The sequence below is a fragment of the Malus domestica genome, chromosome 02 (assembly GCF_042453785.1).
Source record: "Malus domestica chromosome 02, GDT2T_hap1".
Classification (NCBI taxonomy): domain Eukaryota; kingdom Viridiplantae; phylum Streptophyta; class Magnoliopsida; order Rosales; family Rosaceae; genus Malus; species Malus domestica.
Window position 1 is genome coordinate 36,949,427 of NC_091662.1, and position 21,114 is coordinate 36,970,540.

The 21,114-nt window shown below is 39.6% G+C and overlaps 2 protein-coding genes and 1 long non-coding RNA gene across 4 annotated transcripts; 2 read left to right on the forward strand and 1 right to left on the reverse strand.

Annotated features, from left to right (window-relative positions):
- Positions 1 to 3,026: 3,026 nt before the first annotated feature.
- LOC103407519 (thylakoid lumenal 19 kDa protein, chloroplastic-like) lies at positions 3,027 to 4,054 on the reverse strand. Its single transcript, XM_008346439.4, has 2 exons — positions 3,647 to 4,054; positions 3,027 to 3,508 (listed from the first exon to the last, which is right to left on the reverse strand). The coding sequence occupies exons 1-2, from the start codon at positions 4,011 to 4,013 to the stop codon at positions 3,132 to 3,134; spliced, it is 744 nt and encodes a 247-aa protein (XP_008344661.3). The 5' UTR covers positions 4,014 to 4,054; the 3' UTR covers positions 3,027 to 3,131.
- A 4,743-nt stretch (positions 4,055 to 8,797) lies between these two features.
- LOC103413244 (putative RING-type E3 ubiquitin transferase C3H69) lies at positions 8,798 to 14,808 on the forward strand. Of its 2 annotated transcripts, none has more exons than XM_017326414.3 (8): positions 8,798 to 9,049; positions 9,687 to 9,774; positions 9,871 to 10,664; positions 11,011 to 11,080; positions 13,485 to 13,573; positions 13,645 to 13,705; positions 14,081 to 14,165; positions 14,484 to 14,808. In XM_017326414.3, exons 1-6 carry the CDS (start codon positions 9,039 to 9,041, stop codon positions 13,679 to 13,681), a joined length of 1,089 nt encoding a protein of 362 aa, XP_017181903.3. In that variant the 5' UTR covers positions 8,798 to 9,038; the 3' UTR covers positions 13,682 to 13,705; positions 14,081 to 14,165; positions 14,484 to 14,808. The 2 variants fall into 2 exon arrangements, with proteins under 2 accessions (XP_017181903.3, XP_008349950.3); XM_008351728.4 differs by having other exon boundaries at positions 8,814 to 9,049; positions 12,542 to 13,573.
- A 1,968-nt stretch (positions 14,809 to 16,776) lies between these two features.
- LOC108175214 (uncharacterized) lies at positions 16,777 to 19,283 on the forward strand. The gene is made up of 3 exons (XR_011575000.1): positions 16,777 to 17,057; positions 17,724 to 17,797; positions 18,038 to 19,283. It is a non-coding gene; the product is annotated as an uncharacterized lncRNA (long non-coding RNA).
- Positions 19,284 to 21,114: the final 1,831 nt, after the last annotated feature.

Below are 21,114 nucleotides of genomic sequence, written 5' to 3' on the forward strand. Positions count from 1 at the left end.
TCCTTCTTCTTGCTCCCAATTTGGTCCATGAACTCATCTAACCAGGCCATCGCATCGGCTGGAAGCAGAGGTTCTGGTATCCCCTCCTGTTGTGGTTGATCCATGCCCTCGTACATCGTTTGTTTCGGAACTTCACCAAAGGGATCCACCAATGGCATAGAAAGTGGTTTCGCAAATGTTCCCATGTGAATAGGCTCCGGCTTCCATCCAGGAGTTGGTACCATGATCAGATCTTCTTGAGCTCTTCTCAAGATCCTATACTTCCCAGGATGTTGGTTCTGCGGCACATGATCCCCCACCCCCTCTGCTTTGCTGTTGGCTTTCTCTACCTCCTTCTTATTTTGCCAACGGAGCTGGCTACTACCTCCAGATGTTGCTATTTCCAACTTTTGAGTTTTTGAGGTTTCAGAGGTAGTGGGGGTCTTTAAGGAATTCATGTAGGCCTTGTGCTGCCTTTGAACCCTTCTGATCATAGAGGCTCCCATTGGTTTGGTAGGCTGTCCGTTCTTCCCGACTACATACCATTTTCGCCCGAGGTGGGCAGGATTCCCTTTTCTGTCGGGATTAGCTATCCCATCAGTTCTCTTGACTTCCCTCCCCATCTGGCCATTCTGAGGATGATCTGCACCTCTTTGGATTGTGGCCTTCATTTTTTCTCCCTCGTCAGAAGCTTCATGGTTTCGAAACACTTCTGACAAAGCCTTGGGTTGGGAATCACCTCCTAAGCGTTGAAAAACACTTCGGGAGGTGTCCTTCCTTGTTGCCTGCTTATTTTTCTCGCGGGCTTCTCTTCTTGCATCTTCTTCCTTCCTCCTGATTAACTCGTGATCAATGAGAACTCCAGCCGAAGGAATCTCGAGCTCACACTTACACTGGCATTTACTGCACATAACCATCCCCTTGATTATGGCAGCATTTGGATACTCGGGTAGTTTGTCTATTCTCTCTGTAGGTTTTTTGGCCAGTCTTTCTTCTTCTTCCCTTGTAATCTTCCATTTTCCTTTCTCCGCCCACGTCATATTGAGCATATTTATAGGGGCCTCTGAAAAGGGAAATGCAGGGTTGATTACGTCCATCCCGTCTGGCTGGTTGTTTTTACGTCTTTTTCCTTTGGGAGGAACCACATCAATATCACTTCTAGAGCCCGTGGAGGCTTTCTCCAAGCGTTGCAGCATTTGAAATAACGTGGTCTGCAAGTCTTCTGGCATATCTGTTTCTCTATCTTCTGATTAGAGATCCCACCGGGCGTGCCAAAACTATGTTCGTGGCAGGAATTTCCGCTGGGGATGTTTCCTGGCCGACGAGCACACAGCTCCCCTGGAGGTTGGCGCTGGTTAAGGGCTGCTGTCGGGCTTCTGCTTCGTTTCTGGGCGTTGTCGGGCAAGACTCTTCGGGCAAGACTCTTCGGGGAAGGCTCTTCGGGCAAGGCTGAAAGAGAATGACATCGTTAACTTTGAGAGGTGCCTTTGTGGGGCCTTAGGTATAGGCCTTGAGGCTCACAATCAAGGTTAACATTTAGGTGCTCAGGCGTGCCACTGCCATCTTTAGCATGGCAGATGTAAAATGGTTGTCGTTCTTTCATTGTATATATATATGTATCCAAGAAACCGTGTTAGTTATAACAGGTGCCTTTGTGGGGCCTTAAATGTAGGCCTTGAGGCTTCCCATCAATAACTAAACCAGTGCTCGAACGCATCATATTTATTCTTGTGATTGTAGGAGTCTTCTAACTATTATATTTCTGATTACCCGAATCCAAGGAATAGAACGAACCCAAATGGGTGCCTTTGTAGGGCCTTAGGTGTAGGCCTTGAGGCTTCCCATCAGAGTTCATTCTTATGCTTAGACTCTTGAGATCGCTGAATAGGATGAATCCAAATGGATGCCTTTATGAGGCCTTAGGTGTAGGCCTTGAGGCTTTCTATTAGAGTTCATCCCATGCTTAAGCGTTCTATGATAATCATGATATAATAGAAAGAAAACTAGAAGGTAGGTCGATTACTTGCGCCCCAAGTAACTTCGGACTTCTCGTTTATCAAGGATTGTCGTGGATGGGTTAAGTCCACATAAAGTTCTTTTTTATGCCTTGAGGCCAAGGACTTTTAAACTAATCAGATTTACATGCATGCGGGCTTAGGCCTTGGATCTGATTTAAGCATTGAAGATATATTTAAATCGGATCCAAGTATTGAGAAAGCTTTGTCATAGTGATTTTGCTAGAAACAAACTTGCATATAACTAAAAATATACAACATATTGCTAGACTTTAAAGAAAGAGAAGACAAAGACAGAGCAAAGCAGGTCGGGCAAGATTAAACCTTATCAATTAAGGCTGATCGTCTTGCAGGTCCCTATCTTTGTGGTTCTGTCAAAGGTCTAAAAGCTTAAAGGTGGAGAGGGGAGAGGAGAATACAAAAGGGTGAATCGATACTACAACAAGTTAGAGCAGGGTAGCAGAGCTATTACAAAGTTTAGGAGAAAAGATTATCCCGAGGGGGATGAAAGCTTGGGCTGACTACAGCTTCGTTTTGAAAGGCAAATCTGGCTTTTTGAGCAGAGTTTGTGCTTTTGTTTGTTTGTTTGAGTGTCTTTATTCCTGTCTTCTCTTCCTCCTTTTATAGACTACTCGGTTTGGCTCCTGTAGCGACAGCTTTGCCCGAATGTGGTCTGAGGGTGATGACTCATCAGCTTTATTACATGTAATGCCACCATAAAGTACTTTATGGGCTGTGCAGTCTGATTAGTCTACACCACTTGGTCCTTGGGTAGGTAGGCAAGTGGCCTTTGTGAATTGTATCAAGTCAGAAAAGGCCCTTTCCTGCCTTCCCAAGTTTCGGCTGGGCTTTGATCTTCTATTCCTCCAGGCCTCCTTTTGGGCCGACTCCATCCTTGGGCCAAAAATCAAGTTTCAATCCAAACAAATAGTATGAAACTTCTTCACGCGCAGAAGAAGCTATAAATTCACTAATTTTGATGTGCTTATGGAAATTAAATTGAAAGAATAAGCAGATGGGAAGGCCTGTATGGAAAGGAATGATCAAAAGGCGTTTTATTTCATAGTCAAAATCAGTATATATTTCTCAAATGTGCACGGCAGAACCACATTGTCAAAAGTCATCAAATGCAATAAGCTAAAAAGAACCAGTAGTCTTGAAAGACTCATGAACATGCTGCAACAAGTCATGGTCACGGTTCCACTCTGTCATTGGCGCATTGACAAAATGTGCATACAGCTTGTTCCGAGCACAAGTCACTGAAATCAAACTGTGAGCAGCAACTCCATCGATCTCATACACATAGTAAACCTGTCTCTTCTTGTCCTTCCTCTCCTCCGATGTCACATTATCCACGCTTGCTAGCAAGTCCTGCAAGTTCACATCTGACAGAGCCAAATTGTTCAGCACCGCATCCTTCGGTGCTAGTTGATTAAACCCGGAAAGGAATGTCAAGTACTCTTTTTCTGACTTCTTCTTCGGGTTGTAAAATTCGCTATCAGTCTCATTTGTACCTGTTCATCGAGAAAGATACACTAAATATTGAGTTCGGATTTACAGTTTGACAATATAAATATGTCTATATTAAGCGCCACAACGTAATTAGCATGTGACACATATGTTGCAGATGTAGTGAGCATATATGTACGTACCCTTTTCGACTTTTGAGACCAAACGCTCTTTCCATCCATCTGGCACGTCATAGACATACTCGGCGGAGGCTTTCTTGTCGGAGTTGCCACCGTAGCCGCCATAGTTGGCCGCGTTGGCAGCAGTGCCGTAGAAGATTTGGTAAGTTGTTTCTGCTGTGGAGTCTGCTAACGAGGGTGGAGAGGCAGTTAGGATGGCAGCTGCAGCGGCGGTGACAGTTAGTGTGGTGGTTAAGGTAGTTATGAGTGGTTTAGAGGGCGGGATGGGGATGTGGGATTTGGGCGGTAGGGGAGTTTGAGGTGGTTTTGGAGATGTGATGTTGTTGGTGGTGGTGGAGGAGAAGGTTGAGGGTGAGAACATGGTAGCCATGGGATTGGATTGAGGGGGTGTGGTTCTTTAAATTGTTTGTTATCTTTGTGTGGTTCTTTAATTTGAGATTTTCCTTATCCTATGTGGCGGGAGAAAGCTCGGATAATTGGCCATTGACCAATCATGTAAACCATAAGATGGACACTTTCCTTTTTCCTGTCCACCCTAGAGGATGTATGGAGATAGAGAAAGTATCCAAATGACAAAGAGATAAAGAAGGTATCCAAATGACAAAGATATTAGGATAGTAATACTTGCAACGCTTCATGTGAGAAATGCACATTATTTCACTCTTTACCAATAACGTATATTTACAGCAGGTTTTAAAAGACGTTAGGCGCTAATTATGCGGTGAGTTGGGGCCTAGTGCCTAGGTAGCTAGGCGGGGCTTAGGCGGGTGCTTAGATGGACTAGGCAGATTTAAGTAAATTTATTATATTTCGTGTAAATAAGTGTCTGGTTATACTTAAAATATATATAATTTCATTATAAACTACAAAATAGAATGACATATATATATTATGAAGTATTCGAACATAATGAAAACATGAAAATAAGCATATAATTTGTGTTCATTTAAGTATTTAATAAGTCTCTTACAATTTATTGAAAAAAATTAAAATGCAAAATGAAAGTTATCTATTTTTTGGCTAAGTGTGTCGTGACCTAGGCTGGTGCCTAGGCGGGTCTAGGCGAGCTAGGCAGATGTCTAAGTGGGGCTCTCAGTAGGTCTAGGCACCCTTTCTTAATTTTCAAATGCCTAGACATTAATCCTAGGTGGCGCTAAGCAGGGAATTTTAGAACAACGATTTACAGTATAAATTTTATGGGCAAAAGACTGTTTACTACCCTCATGTTTTGTGGTTTTCAACATTTAGTACATCAATTTTTTTTCGTCCCAGAGTCATACCTAAAATGTAAATTTTGGGACAATCTCATATATCCATTAGTCAAACTGTTAAGTCTGCCGTTAACTGTGGCGTGGTGCCCATGTGGCCAATGACTGGGGCGCCACGTGTCATCCACGTGGAAATTTAAAAAAAAAGTTATAAAATAATATATATATATATATTATAAAATTATAAAAAAAAACCAAATCTGGGCAGATTCGGAAGAAGAAAAAGAAGAAGAAGGAGAAGGAAGAAGGAGGAAGAAGAAGGAAGAAGAAGAAGAAGAAGGAGAAGGAAGGAGGAAGAAGGAAAAAAAAAGGAAAAAAAAGGAAAAAAACTGGGCAGATTCGAAGAAGAAGAAGAAGAAGGAAGAAGGAGGAAGAAGAAGGAAGGAGGAAGAAAAAAAAAACCGAATCTGGGCAGATTCGGAAGAAGAAGAAGAAGAAGAAGGAGAAGGAAGAAGGAGGAAGAAGAAGGAAGAATAAGAAGAAGAAGGAGAAGGAAGGAGGAAGAAGGAGGAAGAAGAAAAAAAAAAACTGGGCAGATTCGAAGAAGAAGAAGAAGGAGGAAGAAGAAGGAAGAAGAAGAAGAAGGAGAAGGAAGGAGGAAGAAGAAGAAAAAAAAAACTGGGCAGATTCGAAGAAGAAGAAGAAGAAGAAGAAGGAGAAGGAAGAAGAAGGAAGAAGAAGAAAGAGGAAGTAGAAAAAAAAAAGGGCAGATTCGGAAGAAGGAGAAGGAAGGAGGAAGAAGAAAGAAAGAAGAAGAAAAAAAAAAAAAAAAACGAATCTGCTACCCAGATTCAGAGGAAGAAGAAGGAAGAAGAAGAAGAAGGAAAAGGAAGGAGGATGAAGAAAAAAAAAAACGTTTTTTTTTTTAAATTTATTTATTTATTATTTTTTTAAATCTCCACGTGGATGACACGTGGCGTCTAGTCATTGTCCACATGGGCACCACGTCTTAACAATTTGACTAACGGATGTATGAGACTGTCCCAAAATTTACACTTTAGGTATAACTCTGGGACGAAAAAAACTTGATGTACTAAATGTTGAAAACCACGAAACATAAGGGTAGTAAACAATCTTTTGCCAAAATTTTATTATCAAAACTAATCAATTTTTAAATCTTCATTTATTGATTATCTCTATAAAAGTTTATTCAAATCGAAAATTGTTTAGCCATTCTATATGTTACTTTGGTAGTCGCACCGTCCATTTGCTCCATTCATTTGGATGGATTGATTTTTCAAATAAATATTAAAAATTAAACAACTTTAATTTTATAATGTACACAAGCGACCCCACCTAACGGAAGATTTGGAACAAAATTGAGCACATTCTAAAATTTATATAAGCGCTCGGCTTAATGGATAGAACTTTGTTGTTGTTGTTTGTTTATTAGTTCATAAAACACGTGATCCCTAAAACTCTAACCTCATATTCTTTATCTCCTTAGTCACGTAACTGATAGCTATATTTTTTTAGGGGAGAGTCACTATTCACACGAATGGCATTATGGTCCATTCAACCCAACAAAAAAATCAGCTAAATTAAAGAGTACTCACCACAAATTCGTGTCAACTTTTGTAACTAACGTATTTGTTGTCCCTATTTTATAAAATTTTAAAAGTTTAGGAGTTTTGACGAATAAAAAAGAACAGAAAATATGTTGAGCACAATATAGTTTCAGAATGTGCCTATCATGAATGATAAGTTTATGTTAATTCATGAAACACGTTATCCGTAATATTGTGGTAATTTGAAAAGGAGTTTCATTACTCACGTGAATAACACTCGGTCCATTCTACTAAAAAGACTAGCTAAATTAAATGGAGGTGGATTGTCTACCCTCTCATTTCCATACTCTTCTCATCCCTTCCTGTTTGTGTGGTCATGGTTAAGCCATATTAATATTTTATATTAATTTTTTTATAAAAATAATAAAACAAAAAGTAATAGAAATATAAAATGTTGACATGACTTAACCGTAATCACACAAAACATGAGAGAATGAAAAAAGTATGAAAATGAAGGGGCAGACATTCCATCTCTAAATTAAATAGCACTCGTCAGTAGTTGGTGTCAGCTATTGTAACTAACATATTGTCCTTCTTTTATAAAATTTTAGTAGGACATCTGAGGAATAAAAAAGAACAGAAAATAAGTCATAGTACAATATGGTATCAGGGTGGATCAGATATTTATGCTAAAAATGGTATAAACCCACCAAATTTGGTTATTGTTACTATACTGACTGAAAGCAAGTAACTAAATTTAAAATCAACAAACGGTATATAAAAAAAAGAACAATTTATTTTACATGTCTCTCAATTTGGGTGGTTTTTCGATTTCATTTTGGTCTGTTGACCCCAGAAACTACCAAGCCTACGTGACGCGCAGGCCTAGTAATCTATAAGCTAACTACGTCATTCGATGAATGCGGGGCGTGCCAACTCGTCGGCCGAGCTCGGCCGAGGAGTAAATTTATTGATGTTGCGTTGGGTGCGCGGCTGACTTCTACGTCTTGCGATTGCGACCGAGGAAGGAACGCGTCTCGGCCTCTTGGGTTCTCGAACCTGAAGACAAGGTTACTATTCTTTACGAAGTTCACGAATCGTCGTCGTCGGATTCGGTCACAGTGATGTTATTCGTCAGAGTAAACTCTCGCCGAATCGACACCAAAGTGTAAGGGCACAAATACTCAAAACAGATATAAGTCTTGATGGTGAATGTGGTTCGGCCGTCCGAATGCCGAACTCTAAATCCTACTTGGGAGTATCCAATCATAAAACAACTCGGCGTGCAATGCGCCGAGCTCGATATACCGTAACACCTCACTTCGCCGAGAAGGCCAATGAGATGACCTCAATCAATAAGGACCCGGAAATCCTCCTCGACCGAGACTTGGATAGGTAACCAACCGTTCTCGCCGCAGTGCTGTTGATGCCAACAGAAGATGTGTCAGCGAAAAAGAAGGAAAAAATCTCAAGTTGTTGAGAGTTTGCGCAGGGCAGTTTTGTATTGATTTGCAGGGGGCTTGAATGATGCACAGCCTCCCCTATTTATAGCACTGGATCTCTTTGAATCCGAGTTAAAACCCTACTCGGACTAGGTCTTCTCCTCCTGATCAACACCAACTTGACCAGTCCTATTCTTACTAGGATTGTGAACCTAGTCCTTAACCGAGCCGGATTCGCTTCCGGGTTATTAGTCCTGCCGAGACTCCTCATTGCACTAGGACTCAACTTCTTGCGTTATGACCTAACCGACCTAGGTTTGGAGGCCTACGTACTGAACGATCCATGACATTCTTGTCGCAAGGCCTTCCGGGCCGAGAATGATTCTATACTCGGCCCAAACTATTATTTTGGGCCCAAACACGGTCAGATGTAACTGCTAGCCATATTTTGATAGAAGTTGTGATAGTTTGAATATGAGTTTCATTACTCACATGTGCGACAATGTGTTCCATTCTTCCAAAAAATAAAAAAGCCAAATTCTATGGTGCTCACTATTGGTTCGTGTCAATTTTTATAACTGATGTTATTCTTATTTTATAAATTTTAAAAGTTTAGTGGAGTTCCAATGAATAAAACAAGTTAAAGTATAATAAGGTATCAAGGTAGTCTGTATCAAGTTGTATGGTGAAGAGGATTAATCCACCATCAACGTGTGGTGGGATATCTCCTTTATTAAAAATAAGCGAAAATTTGAGGATTAAGGTGGAACGAACACTAAAACTTAGGAGGCAAAATGTAATTAACATTATATTTAGACGAGGGATATCTCCTTTCTTACAACCCACCGTTTTGTCCGCGACTCAATCCACTTTTCCGTTCACAGGGGCATTTCCGTAATTTCACGTCAAAACCAATGGCATTTCGTATCGTACACCGACCGCCGAAAAAACCCTAGGTACTCACAATTTTGACCCCTCTCTCTCTCTCTCTCTCTCTCTCTCTCTCTCTCCATTTCTTTTCAGAGTCTGGGGATGATTGAATGATATAAGGCGCGGTGGTTCGTCGCTCCCAATTTTGTTTCTTCCTCATTCTATTGGTTCCGAAGCTTTTTAGGGTTTCCAATTTTTGTTGCACAGAAAAACCCCTTTTTCTTTATCTCTCGATTTCTTGATCGCCATGTCCAAAAGGTGGGTTCTTTTTCTGTTTTTATATGCAAGGAACGAATTTGGATATTGAGTTTGTTGAACCATCCAATTTTTAGATGTTGTGATTTGCCATGTTGAATTTGTTATCTTTTGTGTCTCTTAGGATTCGTGGAATAGCTGTTTTTAATTTAATTTATAATATATTTTTTTAATTGTTTGGTTGCTGGGAAAATGGAGGAAATTAAAAGGAGTTGTTGCCGTAGTGGTAGAATGGGTTGATTGCCCTTTGATTAATTTACTGGGTAATGTGGGTTAGGAGTCCTCTGTGAATCAATATTTTTGAATTTTCAACGTTAATTTCAAATCTTTTGTTTTGAGTCAGTGTATGATTGTGTAATCTGAATATTTTGAAGATATGTAATGAAAATTCATGCTTTTTTATTAATTTTTTTAATCCATATCGTTGAAGCGGCTCTTCGCATGTTTTTTAAACCTTACACGGAGAGTAGGGTAGTATTGGAGATGATTGATGTTGTGAAATTTTATCTGCAACAGCAGTTTAGCTAATATTCTTATCCGATAGTAGTCATATTACAAAGAGGATTCGATGGCTTATTTATTGATTATGCTTGGTTAAAGTTATTGAACTACTTTGTATTGTCATTTCTGATTACCTCAGGGTTCTCTGCAAGTTTTTTGCACATGGCGCCTGTTTGAAAGGGGAGCATTGTGAGTTTTCACATGATTGGAAGGCTTCACCAAATAATGTAAACTATTTATTCTACTTTAATTGCACTTGCATTAAGCAATAATGATCAACAATTGGTACCTTATTAACTTTTCTTTCTGGTCCTTCATAACAGATATGTACCTTCTATCAGAAAGGAGCTTGTGCATTTGGTAGTCGATGCAGATATGAACATGTCAAAGCTTCTCGGGCTCAGTCTTCAGGCTCATCTTCATCAACAAATTCTCAGCCATCCCTTGCTGTTGATTCTGCATCTCTGGCACTTCCTGTGAGAACCTTAGCAAGCAGAGTTTCTCTTGCACCCCTCTCTCTTTCAGAACTCTCTGCTTCAAGTAGCCCTTTCTTACCTCCCTCTAAACCTGCCTGGAATGGTTCTCTGGAGGATGACTATGAAAATGACGAAGTTAATGTTGGGGAGACTTGGAGTACTAGACCAGAAGATCGTGCTATTTGTTCATTTGCTGCAGCTGGTAGTTGTCCTCGTGGAGAAAAATGTCCTCATATTCATGGAGATTTATGCCCCAGCTGTGGAAAACATTGCTTGCATCCTTACAGACCTTTGGAAAGGGAGGAGCATATGAAGACATGTGAGGAAAAGCAGAAGCAACTTGAGGCTTTGAAACGTAGTCAAGAAATAGAATGCAGTGTTTGCCTAGAACGTGTTTTGTCAAAGCCCACAGTTGCTGAGCGGAAGTTTGGAATACTCTCAGAATGTGATCATCCTTTTTGCATATCTTGTATTAGAAATTGGCGCAGCAGTTCCCCAACTTCTGGCATGGATGTCAATAGTGCATTGAGAGCTTGCCCAATATGTAGGAAGCTGTCGTACTTTGTCATTCCAAGTGTCATTTGGTATAACTCAAAAGAAGAGAAACAGGAAATTGTTGAAAGCTACAAGGCAAGGCTCAGGTAATATTCTGCGCAAGTATCTTATAAGCTGGGATTCAATTAGCAGTGCTTTGTCTTCTGCCTTGGATATATTTTACTATTCTTAGCTCAGAAAGGAACTATTATGGTTCATTCTTTGTTATAAAGAAGCTACTCAATTTGGAGGACAGAAATATCAGTTTTCTATTCCTATTGTGATTTGAAGTTGGAAAGGCCTTAAAAGTGGGATCCAAAGATCTCTCTCTCTCTCTCTCTCTCTCTCTCTCTCTCTCTCTCTCCCTCCCTCCCTCCCTCCCTCCCTCCCTCCCTCCCTTCCCCCCTTTATTTTTTGTGTTTGTACTGTAATTACAATTATTTTGTATTGCAGGTCAATTGATTGCAAACACTTTGATTTTGGAAATGGGAACTGCCCATTTGGAACTAGTTGTTTTTATAAGGTAACAGAAATCCTACATGGAATTTTCCTGCTGCAATAATCACTGCATTGTTTTTCTGTCATGTTGAGTGCAATTAACCATGTCAATAATCTAATGATGACTTGGATATATATATATATATATATATATATATATGATGGTTAGTCTACTTGTTGAAACTGTTAATGTCCCATGTCTTGAGCCTCAAACACAAAAACCTAAACACTGTACCTCTATTATTTTTCCTTGTGTTTGTGGAGTCACGTGGTATATTTTGAGATAGATTTGGCTTAGCCCCTTGAATTTTATTTTTGTTCTAAAACTTGCTTTGTTTTTTTCTCTTCAATTGTTGTTGTGATTGATTGCTGGGCGGATGCCTTATTTTGGTGTGTTTGGGTGGAATTTGTAATGTACATGAGGATCTTGAGTTATAATATACTTGGGATTTTAAATTCTATGTTCCACCACATATTTAGCTTTACCATTGTGTAATTAGCCCTACCTTAAAGGTTCTTGCTAGTTACTGCCTGTTCTAGGTGGAACTCTTTCAACTTATGTAAATTTTCTCTTTTATATATAAAATTCTTTTGTTTCTTTAAAATAAAAAAAAAGGAAAAAACTTAGTTTCTTGATGAAAACATTATCTCCATGTCACCAACCCAAATTACGGGCTGTTCGCTGCAGTTTAAGTATGTACTTGTTCAAGTGGGTGGTAGGTGGGGATAAGGCGGTTCATTATTTCATATTAATTTTTTTAATAAATTTACGCTTAAAGATTTGGTTATTTAGACCTTTGCAGTCTTTGTACAAGTGAATTGTATGATTTATTCCCATGCTTATGCACGTGCAACAATAACTAATAACATTTAGAATCAATAGATTACTAGTTGTTGAATAATCTCTTTAGACATCTTTAGTTTTCCCAAGGGCTTGCAGTGGTATCTGCATTATAGGATTGGCAGCATTGGATAACAGATTGCTTCAATCTAAAATTAGTATTTGTGATGAGGACTTTGCCACCTTGGCAACGGGTTCATCATTATCTTTGTTTGTTTCTTTTTTGTGCTTCTATTATACTTCTGGGGCCTTAAATTTGGATAGTTTCTCGTCTCTGGTATAGTAGTAGTTTCTCGTCTCTGGTTTAGTATCATTCTTGTGATACCAGATTGTGGAATGTTTGCGAAACAGTTTTAGTTTATAACATGTTCTTTTTCTAATCATCGCAAATGATTTTGCCACTTCAATGGGTTTATAACAGTTTCTTTCCCTCCTTCCCTCCCTCCCGTTTTGTGATTTAGTCTATCATATCTAAACCTTTTATTGATGTATTAGTTGTATTTGGTTATATTTTAGGAGATGCATCAAACTAGATTCTCATGAATGTTAGCCTTAGAATCATGTGCCTTTGTTTTTCATTTTACTTTCTCGGAGAGGATTAGCTTTGTGACACCTTTAATGGATGGAATGTTTGTTGTATTCCAGCATACGGTCAAGCCAGGCTCATATGTATGGAAATTTCACAGGCCACCTCCAAGAAGGCCTCCTCCGAGAAGGCCTCCTCCACGGCGATATGATATTGTGCCTATGGATGTCATAATTCATATGTTCGAGCACTTAGAAGAATTGGATGATTATATGTTTGAAGATTTAGAAAATGAAGATTTAAATCCATGGGAGAGGGAGTTATTAATGCATATGGGTTTGGATACAAGTGACTCTAGTGAAGACGAGATAGATTTATGGCCTTGAGCTACTAGATTTAGCCGGTTGTATCATCTGAAGTTTTCTACTTGGTTTCGGAGTTGCTGTGTTTTGATTGTAGTTTGTATTTAACAACTCCTATTTATGATTGATGTATAGATTTACCCTCTACTAATGGGGTTATTTTTTGTGAATCTCGAATAGTCTTCATTGGTACGATGTGATATTTATGCTAATGATACAAAAGTTACTTAAAATTTAAAGGCTAGTTTAACTGAAAAAAAGGGAAAAGGAAAAAAGAAACTGTTCTGTGGGTTTGATTTGATTTCCATTCGTGCTATAATATTTTGGTTGTAAGCTTATCTGACCAATTACCATTTTGCTCTATTTTGGAGTCTGTTGTCTATAAAATTAGGTGCACATAACAATTGCTACAGGCAAATAAGTCTATTATGTCATGCATTCTGTCTTCCTCTTCGAATTTTATCTGCAATGCCTCTTATTTTAAATCTTTCTACTGTCATGTACACTTCCATCTCAAGATATGTTTGATTCTGCTTTTTACTTTCTCTGCCGGTACATAGTCTGTTGTGGTGTTTACTGTTATGCTCTTACATTTTGTATTCGTATCTCGTTTGCATGCGCTATTGTTTACTGTGCTTGTTTAGATCCTTTTTTTTCTACAATAATTGGGTAATGAACTTGTCTGTTGGTCTGATTGCAGCATGCATACCGAGATGGCCGTTTAGAGGAAGTAGCACTGCGTCATATTGGAAATGAAGATGGTCAGACGGTGATAGCTACAAATATTAGGTTTTACCCTGTACCTTTGATCATTTCCTCCATTTATTTTCCTTTTCATACTAAATCTGTGATGTTTTCAGGTTGTCAGACTTTCTGTCTGATCTGCACATAAGGTGAACAATGCCGTTTCAATGTCCCAATGTAAGTTTATGCAGTTTGGAATTTGGTTATTTACTACTACTGTTGTCCATAAATGTGTTTGTCCATTTAGGGCAGACCTCTAATGTGAAGGGTTAAGTTGGCAAATAACACATACTAAGTTTTGCATAGAACAGGATGATGTGTCAGTGAAGTGATGGTCATGTTTATGATAGGCGCACGCTGATACCATATCGTACTGTAACTTATGGGCAGTGGTAAACTAGACCGTGAACTTAGTCAAATTGAACGTTTAACTTGTTTGGTTGGAGGTCATTAGATTTGCACATTCATGAGTTTCCCTTCATGAGGCTGGTAGACCAGTGTCCTTTTTCAGTAAAACAATGCCGTATGCTTCAGCTTTGCCTAAATGTGCAGGATATTCTTTTTTCATCAAGAACACATCCGCAGCTCTCATGCTGGTTTTTCAAATGGAAAGTGGAATGCTCCAGTGGTTTGCAAGGTGTGATTTCTGTACTTTGATTGTTTTTAATGATGGTTGAAGACTGTTTTCCATCAAAATTTCCCTTAATGATGTAGGAAGTATGTTTTAATGTTTTTCTTTTTTGTTTCATTTACAACTTAAATACTGAACATGGGGCTGAAATCAGAATCTTGTATTATCCAATTTCTCTTGTTTTGGAACACCGATCGTCATTTCAGTCTCACTTTGTTAGTTCCTGCCGCTGGTTAATTTTACTCTGGATTTTTTAATCGTAATTGTGCTTTCTTTTGGCAAGGTATATATCTAACTTTATACGATACTCGATTCTTGATGCAGAATTGGTTGCTGGATGGCTACATCCAGTTGTGTGAGTCGACATGCTTGGTTGCCGTGAACTACATTTAACAGAATTCTAAATAAAGTTATTATTGAGTGCATGAGTGTATGTTCAGAATTTTGACAATTATGCAATGTGCCCGTCTGTGACTTGGATGAGTGTCTTCAGATCGGGACGATAAGATAGTCTGGATAACCGCATGTGTCATCAAATATCAAACTGGTTGGGGGCTGTGTACATACATACACAAATGGCTAGTTCTTTAAAGGGACTTTTATATCGCCGGCAGTAGACATTTTGATAAAATAAATGCCTTTTGGATGATGCCTTTGGGGTTATTTGTCATGTTTTATTTTTTCTGATCAAACAAGAATGGTACTCATTCAAGTAGAAGATTCAACGATGGATGCCTGCAGGTAGGGTACGCCGGCAATTTCCCAATTTATTGTTTATTGTTTTAGCATCATTGCATTCAGAAGGTTATATTTGTCTTAATTTATCAGGTTATATGAGTCCAGTTTGGAGTAAATTTCCTTTGCGGTACATGTCTTTTCACTTTTAGCAATTTTGCTTATGTAGTTTACTACTGCTGCAGTTGAGTGCCAAATTGCGTATTCTTGTCAATTTGTTTAGCGGAATGAGCACGCCAAGGGCGCACATTCTTGTAGTTCCTCGTGTGCTAATTCCGCTGATAAGAGGAATAATAGTTCGAAACTTTTTACAATAGTTTAGGAGAGGTGAGAGTTTCAAATCCGAATGTACAGGTAGAAACTCAGCATCATCTATTAGAATATTAGACCATATAAAATGATGTTTTAGTAGTTTTATTTTATTAGCATAATTGGGTGGTTTTGGTAACATTATATTTATTTATTTACTTTTTCTCACCGGTTATTTAGAAACCGTACCGTTATTCTGAGTGAAGATTGATCCAATTCTCTACTGCAAAACTTAAAACAATACAATGTGGCAAGTGTCCTACTCTTCTAACAGAGAATGTGAAGGATTGAGCACGGATTACAAGTCATAATAATGCTAGAGAGACCATCCATTTGAATTAAATTTTGCTTGATGTGATGGGTAATTGTCACGTTCCGATCCTAAGTAGCACGTACCTTTGTACTTGCTGAACAATCATGCCTCACACCACCAAGAGATGACAAAAAGCAAACCAACGGTTCAACAACGTAGTATTCTTTCCTCTGATTACATGGTTGCATCTAATTTATGTGTTAAATTGCTAATGGGATCAAGCCATTTGAAGTTCAATCTTGTTAAACTCTGACATTTCTCATTGTACTTCTAGCAGAAAACATAGAGTTCCATAATCACTCAATGAAACTTTATGAGCATGATTCACTAGATTTCAGACTACTTAGGCCATCTCTAATCGAAGACTGGCCAGATGGCTCGTTTTAGCCCTCTGGTCTTTCAAGAAATTAATATTTTAATGAACAGTGCAAGGCCGTATTCCTTACCATCTCCAACCGAGGGCCAAAGGGCCATAGGGATTGTTTTAGTCCTGTCACAAGAAACCGTCTCCAACCAAGGGCCAAAGGGTTATAGTATGGAACGTGAAGAATTGAAATAAAATGAGGTAAGATAGTATGAAATAGTGAAAAATATATGAAAAATTGGGTAGAAAAAAAATTAGAAATTAAAAAACAAAAAAAAGGCTGATGGGCATAAAAACAAAAAGTAGCCTGGGATCACGAAAAAAAAATTAAGTCCTAAACCCTAAAGTGGGCTGGGTAATGGAAAAGAGGAAAAGAAAAATGGCTGGGCTAATGGAAAAGAACCAAAAAAAAAAGAAAAAGAAATTGGGCTAGCCAGCAGGCTGGCTAAAAGTGGCAAGCCGGTTGGTCATTTGACCCTTTCAGATTTCATGGGGCCAACGAGCCCTCAGTTGGAGATGGTTTTCGAACGTTTTTCGGCCCTTTGGACCATTCGGTTGGAGATGACCTTAATAAATATAACAGCTAGAATTATAATTTTATCTTTCACATATACCACATTGTTTTCCAACAATTCCACAATCACAACAAATAATCAATTTCATGAATCAAAGATGCTCAATTTCAACATACATAGCCCTAACCGGAAAGGGATCTCCGGATCCCTTCCACCAAATCCACCAATCCGGACCCTTGAAATTTGATTTAACGGCTAAAATTATTATAACTTTTAAAAGGACTCATGTTTTTAGCTATTGAATCAAATTTCAAGGGTCTGGATTGGTGGATTTGGTGGAAGGGATCCGAGAGGATCCCTTTCCGCCCTAACGAGTTTTATATTGACATGATATGGTATCACTGCCAAAAGGAATAATCAACCTCGCATCCCTTCAGGAGATCAGAAATAGTGATTGCTCTCCTCCCAAAAGGGATAATCAACCTCACATCCCTTCAAATGCCAACCTCCTTTCTTCATTCATCATTCCTTTTGCTTTCGGTCGACATTCATTACCTGCATTTTATTTTTCTTTTCAGGTGATCCCATGCGGATCGAAGCTTTCGTCCGCGCTTAGAACTCTTGTGATCTCTGATTGAGCAACACTAGTTCCACAGCAAATGGTATGCATTCCATTACCTACTGATCCCGCTAACTTCACTTTTTTTCTTAATTTCCATTTATTCAATAATGAAGTCTTTATCTTTTTATAATTACATGCTTGTGCACATTCATGTTCTTCCTTATCATCTTACTTACATTAACAATTTCGACCAAAAAAACATACCTAAGTCAATCAACTTATGTTGAGAACGAATCTTGCATTGATGGAAGGAGGAACTTTGGATGAGCTTATAAGAAAGTTGGGCACCTCCTCAATCTCCATATTGCCAATTGGTTTTATGGTGGAACATCAACTTCCTTCACCTAAGTGAATGATCTAGCACATTTTGTATAAATATTGTGTCATCTAGCACTTTTTGGAAGTATGGTGTTGAGATTCACAACAATCTTCAAAACCTGTCTTTAATTTTACGTCTATTTTTCAACCTTTTCTAATAAATTCCCATCTAACTCTCCCTACGTACTACGTACTATGACAATTTAGTTCTCTAGATCAGTACTATTGTAGCTACCAAGCAACCGGGCAGATGACAGTTTGTTAGTTCATTCAATACAATTATTATATGCACAACCCTTACAATTCTTTTTAATTTTCAAACTATAATATGGCTTCAAATTTTTTTCGTTTCTGTTTTGCTTCTCAGTTTAGTTTCATGGATATGCAGTACCGATTCAAAGAAGAAACAGATGGGATGAAGAAGGAAGCCAAGCCAATAACCATACAGCTTTTTCTTTACAGGTGACTCATTTCTGTACATGTGACAAGTATATTGTCACGATGACTGATATTTATGAACGAGATTCAGATTGCTCTGCAGGTTTTAATCATACGTCTTATTTTGTTTTTCTCTGGTTTATTGTATTGAACGTCGATTTTCTCATCATATTGCTTGCTTTGTTGCTGTGTTTTATTTTTCGTACCTTGTTACTTGCATTCATATCACTAGAAAGAGCTCTAAATTGGGTTTTGAACGTGCAGTGTAGTGGGATAGCCGCGTATGTGATACACACTGTTTGTTGTTGAGCTTCAACAGCGGATCAAATGTCTCAGTGCTGCATGGAAGCATGAGAGGACGTGTTTATATCTTGAGCTCGAGATCACATCTCAGTGATTCCATGATCTATTCTTGAAATTTCGGCCGAGACAAATATGAAAGATTGCAAGACTGCAGAAGTGTGGTAAGTAAGAAGTGGATTAGAGCGGGAAGAAAAACGTTTTCCTGCCCTCGAGCCGACATGGAGGTGTTCACTTACCGTTCATTTGAAAGTTCTGTATGTCTGATCGTGTGCCGTCTGCTCCGACATGAAGCAAAAATGTTTACAGTTGATCAGTTGCTTAGTGGAATTCGCTTGCAAGTTTGTGAGGTGAATTCTTGGGGTATGGGTTTTATGTTAAACTCAATTGATGAGCTTTGCATTCTCAGAGCGCTTGGATGCATGGAAGGCCTTCAAGGGCGCCTTGAGTTCATGAGGTTCTTTGAATTTCTCATTGTGGCCGCCCAGTGCAAACAGTGCACCTGTCCGGGGCCCAAATTGTTATGGGGCACTTCTACCTTAGCAAATCGCGATAGCGTGGACCAGAGTCTTTCTTTCAGACCAGTGCCCTTCCGTCGCAGCTTTCCTTATCGGCCTCTTGACCTCCGAAATTGCCGCAGAAATCGCTCAAAACTCGACTAAATTTTACAGAATCGGTGGCATCGTTCACCGCTGCATTCCCTCTATGCGCAGCTCATTAAGCCTTCTAGATACTCTTGGTCCGGGAACATAGTGAGTAGTGTTCGTGGCAGGAATTTCCGTCGGGGATGCTTCCTAGCCGATGAGCACACAGCTCCCCGAGAGGTCGACGCCGGTTGATGCTTTCTGTCGGGCTTCTGCTTTACTGGCGGGCTTGTCAGGCAAAGCCTGTCGGGCAAGGCTGAAAGAGAAGGACAGAGTTAACTTTGAAAGGTGCCTTTGTGGGGCCTTAGGTGTAGGCCTTGAGGCTCACAATCAAGATTAACTTTTAAGTGCTCAGGCGTGCCACTGCCATCTTCAACATGGCAGATGTAAAACGGATGTTGAGTTTTAATTATATATATTCAAGAGACTATGTTAGTTATTGACAGGTGCCTTTGTGGGGCCTTAGGTGTAGGCCTTAAGGCTTCATGTTAATAACTAACTTAGTACTCGAATACATAAGGTTCATTTTCTTGGTTATATGAATCTTATAACTATTATACTTCTGATTACCTGAGCCTGAAGAGCATAATGAATCCAAATAGGTGCCTTTGTAGGGCCTTAGATAGGCCTTGAGGCTTCCCATCAGAACTCCTTCTATACTCAATGTTCTAGCCCGAGGAACAAGATGAATCCAAATAGGTGCATTTGTAAGGCCTTGAATAGGCCTTGAGGCTTCCCATCAGAATTCATTCCGTACTCGAACATTCTATGGTAATCATAATATAATAGAAATAAAACTAAGTGACAGGTCGATTACTTGCGCCTCAAGTAACTTCGGACTTCTTGTTATCAAAGCTTGTCGTGGATGGGTTAAGTCCACATCAGGTTCTTTTTTATGCCTTGAGGCCAAGGACTTTTTGAGTGATCAAATCTTACATGCCCGAGGGCTTAGAACTTAGATCTGGCTTGAACTGTGAAGACATATTCAAACCGGATTCAAGCGCTGAGAGAGTCTTTTAATAGCCATATTACTAGAAATAACTTGGATACAACTTGTAGTATACAACATATTGCTAGGCTAATGAATGAAAAGACACAAACAAAGAGGGTCGGGCAAGGTTTAATCTTGTCGGGCAAGGCTGATCGTCTTGCAACTTCCTATCTTTGTGGTTTATCATGAGGTTTGAAAGCTTAGAAAAGGGGTTGGGAGGTGAGTTTACAGAAAGAAATCGATACTACAGCAAGAGTTGAACAGGGTAGCAGAGTTATTACAAAGGGTTTATCCCGAAAGGGATGAAGGCTTGGGCTGACTACAGCTTCATTTTGAAGGCAAATCTGGCTTTGAGCAGAGTTTGTGCTTGTATTTGTTGGTTTGTTTGAGTGTCCTTAACTCTAATTTCTCTTTCTCCTTTTATAGACACTTTGGCTTGGCCTCCTGTAGCAATAATCTTGCCCGAATGCAGTTTGAAGGATAGTGACTCATCAGCTATTTACTTGTACTGCCACTATAAAGTACTTTTGGGCTGATTAGCTGGCTGGTCTATACCACTTGGCCCTTGGGTAGGTGAGCAAGTGGTGCAAATGATCTGCACCTAGTCGGGAAAGGCCTTTTCTGCCTTCTGGGCTTGGGCTGTGCTTTGGGTTTTTCTCATCTTTTTGGGCCAACTCCCTTCTGCACCTAGTCGGGAAAGGCTTATGTTCTCTTTCTTTCCCTATATATATGTTTCATCTTGTAATTGTTTTGATATGAAAAATACATCCAAAATTCAACATGGTATCAGAGCCAGGAGGCGGGCCCGTACTGCCACGTGATTGGGTGGGTTCCCGTTGGCCCCGCGTGATTGTCCACGTAGGCCAAAGATGCCACGTGTTTAGGTGGGTCCCCATTGGCCCCGCGTGATTGGGTGAGTCCCGACATGGCTCCACGTGGTTGCCGATGTGTGGAAATTCACGTGTGACCCATAAGTGGGGTCTCACGTGCGGGGGAGTGTTGGAACCCCCAGTCCCACATCGGACAGAGGGAGAAGAGAAGAGTGCTTTAAATAGAAATACCCCTCTCTAACTAACATCGAGGCCTTTTGTGATAAAACTCCACACCTGAGGATTGTGCAGGTGGTTAAGTGGGGACAGTATCGGTGCTCCAAAGTCTTTGTTTTTGGACATTCACGGGTCTTACACCTCTTCATCCTCTTCATATCTCCTTCCCTTGCTGCTATGGTGTTTACTCAATTTATCCACGTTATTAGGGAACAATCATGCCTTTAGCTGCTCTCACCCAGCCGGATATAGCAGAACTGGTTGAAGCTGCCGCTCTTTTCTGTCCAATATCATACTTGGAGCATATCACTTCTAAATTTGCACTTAGAATGGTCATCATATATAATGATCAGGTATTCC

Excerpts from the sequence above, each read along its gene's own strand:
- LOC103413244 (XM_008351728.4), top strand. Across the intron at positions 9,775-9,870 it reads GGAAGGCTTCACCAAATAAT|ATATGTACCTTCTATCAGAA; the intron begins GTAAACTATTTA and ends CCTTCATAACAG. Across the intron at positions 11,081-12,541 it reads GAACTAGTTGTTTTTATAAG|CATACGGTCAAGCCAGGCTC; the intron begins GTAACAGAAATC and ends GTTGTATTCCAG.
- LOC103407519 (XM_008346439.4), bottom strand. The coding sequence starts at position 4,013 with ATGGCTACCATGTTCTCACCCTCAACCTTCTCCTCCACCACCACCAAC. Across the intron at positions 3,509-3,646 it reads GGTCTCAAAAGTCGAAAAGG|GTACAAATGAGACTGATAGC; the intron begins GTACGTACATAT and ends CTCGATGAACAG.